Source organism: Theobroma cacao, chromosome 4 (assembly GCF_053813885.1).
Source record: "Theobroma cacao isolate CCN51 chromosome 4, ASM5381388v1, whole genome shotgun sequence".
In the NCBI taxonomy this organism is placed as follows: domain Eukaryota; kingdom Viridiplantae; phylum Streptophyta; class Magnoliopsida; order Malvales; family Malvaceae; genus Theobroma; species Theobroma cacao.
The window spans coordinates 27,129,824-27,135,915 of NC_142642.1; the positions used below are offsets into that span (position 1 = coordinate 27,129,824).

The following is a 6,092-nucleotide window of genomic DNA, read 5'->3' on the forward strand; positions in this document are numbered from 1 at the left end:
AATGTTATACCGCATCAGGGATGTGTCCAAACTAAAAATGGGAATAACATTATTTCATTATATATATGCTTCCCATAGTGACTTTAGGCCTATTGCTGTTCTATGTAATTATACTTGAGTCGTCTTCAGTATTCCAAAAAGAAGAGATCCATAACAAAAGACGCATCGATATCAAACCAGAAGAAGCCTACATGGGTTTGTCTGCATCACGTCCTTCAAGATTTTCTGCTGAGTGATCCTTCTGGATTAGAGTTGTTTTCATCAGAATCTTCAGGTGACAAAAGGTCACCACAATACATTTGAGGATGCCATGGATCTTGGAATTTCACCAAGCATTTAGCATAATTCTCTGGCAGCCTCCGGCAATGAAGTCGATATTTCTAAAAGCGAAGACAAGATCGAGCGTCATCTTTCTTAAATCTGAACTCAATTCATTAAAAAAGGAGTACACGCAATTTATCATTATGTCATTTCTATAATCTAAAATATCATGTTGAAAAATAATTGTGAAATGGTGTAACAAGTAAGCAAATTAATTGCAATCTGTAGATACTGGATAAAACATGTCCTAGGCATGCATTCTTTAGTCCAATAATACAAAGAGGCCGACTCCTTGGGTGTGTAGAATTCATCAAATTATATATTTTTTAATGACTTTTCAAAATAATTTTTTTATTGAATAATTAATATAATTAAAAAATAATAAAATGACTTTACAAGTTCCATTCAATTTTATTCAATTCTTTATTTTTTTTTTAATTTTTTAAGTTTCTCCACCCATCTTTCCCTCTCTTCTTTTCTATCCTTATACTGTGAAATTATAAAGAAGTAAAGTTTTTATTTAATTTTTTTATTTATATTATTATTATTATTATTATTTATTTATCTTTTTCAATTCTATTTTATTTGCTCATATATTTTAAGTTTCTGTAGATTTTCTTTTCTAAATTTCTATGAATCATCAACCATATTCTTTTTTTTTTGTTATGTAGGTTCTATTTTTTACTTGTCATATTTTTTTTCTATTATGTGAATTTTATTTTTAATGATTTTAATTTTTAAAAATTAAAAAATTATTGTATATGTAATTCTCTAATATAAGTTCACCAATATATTATTTTTTATTAACCCTAATTATATAACAAAAAATTATATTGAGTATATATTTTTAATGTGCTTTAAGTTTTATATTTAGTTGAAAGGAAATTATCTTATGTATAAGAAAAAATTATTAATTCTGTATATCGTATTTAACTATTTATAATTTATATATTATAGTTTAATATTTAGTATTATAAGCTTAAATATAATAAAATAAGAATATTGGATGTTGACTACATTGATTTTTTTTTCGTTTATATTGAGAAAGACAATATTTCGAAACAAAATGAATGATAAGTTTTTTACAGATAATTTACTTATTTATATTGTGAAAGATATTGTCATTGTCGAACAAAACTTTCCTAAAGCACTATTATAAGTTTTTTTCTTTTTGTTTCTTTTGATTTCATGTTATATAAAATTATGAGGAAATTGTGAAAAATGATCTTTCTTGATAAAGACATTTTAAAAGTAACCATTAAAATAAATTTAACTATTTTTAGCCATATTTACTCATAACTTGACGAAAATACTTTTTAAATTATTTCAAATAAATTAAACCATTCATCACAATTTCTTCCCATTTGTGCTTCGGATTTCTCTCTCACCATCCCAATCTCTCAAATTTTATCTATTTCTCTGTTCGGCATTCATCTACTATGTTTCCAATTTCTCTCTTTGACGTTTTCAGATTTCTCTTTCTTACGCTTTTAAAACACCGAACAATGGTTTTGACGTGCTTTGGTGGGTAGCTGTTTGGAAAATTCGATATCTAGGTATTTTGGATAAAACTAAAATGGTAGAAATAATCACAAATGTATGAAATAGTTTTTAATTGAATCAATTCGAGACCTAGATACCAATAAACTCAAAATTTTGAAATTTATAAATCTAGGTTTTTAATGAATTTTTTTTATTTTTAGTCAAAGTAGGTGTTTTAGATAAAAAAACATTTGTATTTTGATTTATGAAAACATGTTAGAAACACTTTAATATGTGCCAAATTGTCAAAAAAACAAAAAAAAAGAAAAAAGTTGAGAGGATTTGAAGTTTTGGCTCGTAAGTAACAATAACATTTTAGGCATTAAAGTATAACAAAATGTTTTTGAATATGTCGTGTAACAACAATATTTTTTCAATATGGCATGTAACAACAATATTTTTTTTTTTAACATGGTGTGTAACAACCTTTTTTAACTATGACTTGTAACATATTTTTTTACATAGCGTGTAACAATAGTATTTTTTTTTCAACATGGTGTGTAACAACCTAACCATGGCTTGTCACAGTTTTTTATACATGGCGTGTAACAAGCTAACCATAACTTGTCACAGGCTTTTGTACATGGCATGTCACATATTTTTGTACATAACGTGTAACACGCTAACCATGATTTGTCATACGTTTTTGTACATGGCGTGTCACTTATTTTTGTACATAGCGTGTAACACGCTAACCATGGTTTGTCACAGATTTTTGTATATAGCGTGTAACATCATAACATGTAACTTCATTAAGAGTAATTTTATCCAACTTGACTAAAAATAGTTAAAATTATAAAGAGGTCTATTTTTAAAAACATATTATCTTTAAGAACTATTTTTTAAAATGCCCCTAAAATTATTATCTATTATAAATCTTTTGATTATAAATGGTTAAATTCAATATATTAGTTTTAAAAAATTTTAAGTTTTATTCTTTTTAGCTTTTGGCCCCTAAAAAAAATTTACTAGCTCCGCCCCTGTTTGTTTAGACAACATTTCATCGTTAGCTAATATGAAATGCATTTGGTTTCTTCAGAAAGGTTTGGACAATTTATGGGTTTAAAATTTTTTTATTTTAATTTTTATTGATTCATTTTCAATAAGAAATTTTTTGAACTTGATTTAAGAAAACTTATTCTTCAAATGTTACAGGTTATGATTTAGAATTCGGAAATGAACCTGGAGGTGGCTCTTTACTTGATCATTGGTGAGGCCCTCAACTTGCATGACCTCTCTGATTTGCTTAGGAGTTGCCACTGCCCAAAAACATACATGTCAATGAAATAAAGATGCATAAAAAATAAACTTAGATTTGTTTTTTTATGCCACATGCAAATTTAAGTGGAGTACAAGAAAATTTATCACAAGCATAGCATCCAATGCAGGAGATTTAATGTTAATTATCCAAAAACCTAGGCCTTCCATCTATAAAAGAAAGTCTGATGATATCAGGTTCTACCTTCAATGCCTCCAAGGAGATTCAAAGCCTCCACAAACCTTGCATGAAGCTCTGGTGACCAAGATCTTCTGTTATTCTTCCAAATAGGTTTTGTTAGTGGCCTAGGGTGATAATTCAGAGTTCGATTATCAGCCCTTAGATTCAATCTTGAGTCACCATTATTTGTTCCAACACTTGCAAATCTACTGTATGATTTTCTTATAATCTCCTTGCTAATGCATCCCTTCTCAGCAAGTGATAAGCTGAAAGTACTCTCCTTGAAAGGAATGGGATTCTGATTTGGGGCCTGGTGTCAAAAACAATGCAAGCAGTTTTTAGTAAAGATTAATTCACCAAGCCTTAAAAAAGTTTCATGTATTTTGGTCTTGTGGGGGTTACCTGAATAAACTCTATGAATGTTTTCTGCTTCTTATTATTACAGTTAGAGTTCCAAAGCTGAGGAGAAGACCTCATCAAACTCTTTCCTTTGCAGTCATACTTCTCTGCAGCTGATATATCTGTTTGTTCTTCTTCATAATGTTTCCTCTTGATCGCCAAAAACTCCATCAAAGGCCTTCCAGTTTCAGATTCCATTCCGTTCTTGATGCTCATAAATTCATCTTTCAATGTCCCAAGCGCTACATCCCACAGCAAACAAAAATAAGCTTCAATCATATCATTGTTTATAACAATTTGAAAAGGGTAAAAAAAAGGGGTGAGGGGAGTGAACTTAATTAATTGGCCTCACCCTCCATCAGAAGCAGCATGCATTGAGGAAGTTGATGTTTGAAGGCGACAATACTGTTCAGTTCTTCTTCATGCTGATTGATATAATCATTCAACACTGCTAATTTATCTGATGCAGTGTCCACGTGTGACAAATCTTTCAGTAGGTTGGCTATGGTTTTAGGCACATAGGATGGTTTGAGACTCAAGTTGAGCTCAAGAGAACTTGATGAAGCCATATTTTTCTTCCCCTTCTCTCTATAGCAAAGGACTCTCTTTTCCTTTTTCTTCTTGAGAATGCAACAATCAAAAGGTTAGGGAGGCAGTTGAAATAGAAGAAATTAAAACCAGAATCCTGTATAATCCTAAAAGACAAAATTGATTACTTATGAGAAGTTCCCATATTGCATTCTTTTCAGTTTGAAAGGGGAAATTAAAAGAAAAGAGAATACCACTATAATAACTTCCCTGGCCTGATATCAGATGCTCAGACGTCATTAATGTTTGAGTCTATTTGCTGATCACTACTCATGTTTGACAACTCAACTCCTGACTTTGGATACTATTTTGGAATCTACCTCTTAATTGGTTGACCCTTCTTAACCTTTTTTTTTTTTTTCTTATGGCATGTAAAAAAATTATTTTTTTTAAAAAAAAAAGCATAAGAATTAAGGAGACATTAAAAAAAAAAACGACCTTGTAAACAGGGAGTGGTGTCTGGTGCAAGCAATGACGGGATCATATAAAATTATAGATCTATATAGTTTAAATTTTATACATATAATAATAAAAAGTTAAAAATTAAAAAGTATCAGCCATCATCTCGACTTTACCATTAGGTGCAAAACAGTATAAGAAGAGATATAAAAACCATCAAGATCAAGCAACAACTCAAGAAGACAAAAGATGCTCGAGGCATGTAAAAATCAGAGAGAAGAAAAACAATGATCTCAGCTCATGATCATGTGGTTCAATTCAAGAAAAAATGAACTAGGGGAAAAAACATGAGATTATTTGTGTCCTAGGTGAAGTGGGATTCTAATGCTTGACTGGTTTAAGAAGCATGATGAAGCAGGAAAATAAAGTTGGCAAGGCAAATCAAGGAAAGTAAATTCCCAAATTGCCACAGTGTGTCTTCCACATAAATTGAGCAAAAACAAAAAAAAAAACCCCCCAATACTTTGACAGGAATATTCAGCCACGTTAAGCATTCAACTCAGACTAAAGAGCTTCAGCCCTAACCGCCTTTTTGTCATTGCCCTCATATTTCATCACTATCCCTTGGAAATCATATTCCCCTTTTTTGGACAAAAATTTAAAAGTATCTTTTCCTAAAGGAAAGAAGAAATTAAAGAGTTTTAATGCAGACTTGTTGTCTCATTAATTGAAGGTTCCTTGACACTCTAATTTATAAGGAAGGATCTCTCACAAGAGAGACACTTGGGTTAAGCATGGAACATGCAGGTTTTACCACATGCTTGCTCCAAACTTTTTTCCTCCTTGAGTTACAGAAGAAGAAAATTACCTTCCATTTTTTATGATTTTAATTTTTCAACATGTTTTGTCCCTTAGAGGTTACCCTGATAATTCTGTTTAGTAAAATTATTAAAAGACTCTTAATTTGAAAAATTATCTTATTTGTTCATAATTAAAATTACCTCCATAAGCTTACTGACTTACCCACAAGATGAGAAAAAAAAATCACAAAATATTATATGAAAAAGTTGAAACCATATAGACATAAATGCAGTTTATCTTTTTTGGCATAATATTTGAAAAAAATCTCTAAACTATTAAAGAATATTCAAATAAATCTTTATTCTTCTATTGTGTTCAATTAAGTCTTAATATTTTTTATTTTGGATCTAATAATTTGATTAATTATAATTAATCAAAATACTCTTATTATTTTATACTCACATAACGTTGACATGATGCTTATGTAGAATGTGAAAAATGCTTCATAGCCACATCAGCATGTCATATGATATAAAATAACAAATGACATTTTAGTTAAACCAACCATTAGTTATAAAAGCTTATTTAGCTTTAAAATGAAAAT

At 29.6% G+C, this 6,092-nt stretch overlaps 1 protein-coding gene across 1 annotated transcript; it reads right to left on the minus strand.

Moving 5' to 3' along the window:
• Nucleotides 1-215: 215 nt before the first annotated feature.
• Nucleotides 216-4,269, minus strand: LOC18601775 (transcription factor HHO5-like). The gene is made up of 5 exons (XM_018119032.2): nucleotides 4,053-4,269; nucleotides 3,704-3,942; nucleotides 3,326-3,611; nucleotides 3,046-3,122; nucleotides 216-380 (listed from the first exon to the last, which is right to left on the minus strand). Exons 1-5 carry the CDS (start codon nucleotides 4,267-4,269, stop codon nucleotides 216-218), a joined length of 984 nt encoding a protein of 327 aa, XP_017974521.1.
• Nucleotides 4,270-6,092: the final 1,823 nt, after the last annotated feature.

Coding starts and splice junctions, on each gene's coding strand:
- LOC18601775 (XM_018119032.2), bottom strand. CDS start 4,269: ATGGCTTCATCAAGTTCTCTTGAGCTCAACTTGAGTCTCAAACCATCC. Junction 3,612..3,703: donor CATTCATAGAGTTTATTCAG/GTAACCCCCACA, acceptor TTTTGACACCAG/GCCCCAAATCAGAATCCCAT. Junction 381..3,045: donor AAGTAAAGAGCCACCTCCAG/GTTCATTTCCGA, acceptor CTTCGCTTTTAG/AAATATCGACTTCATTGCCG.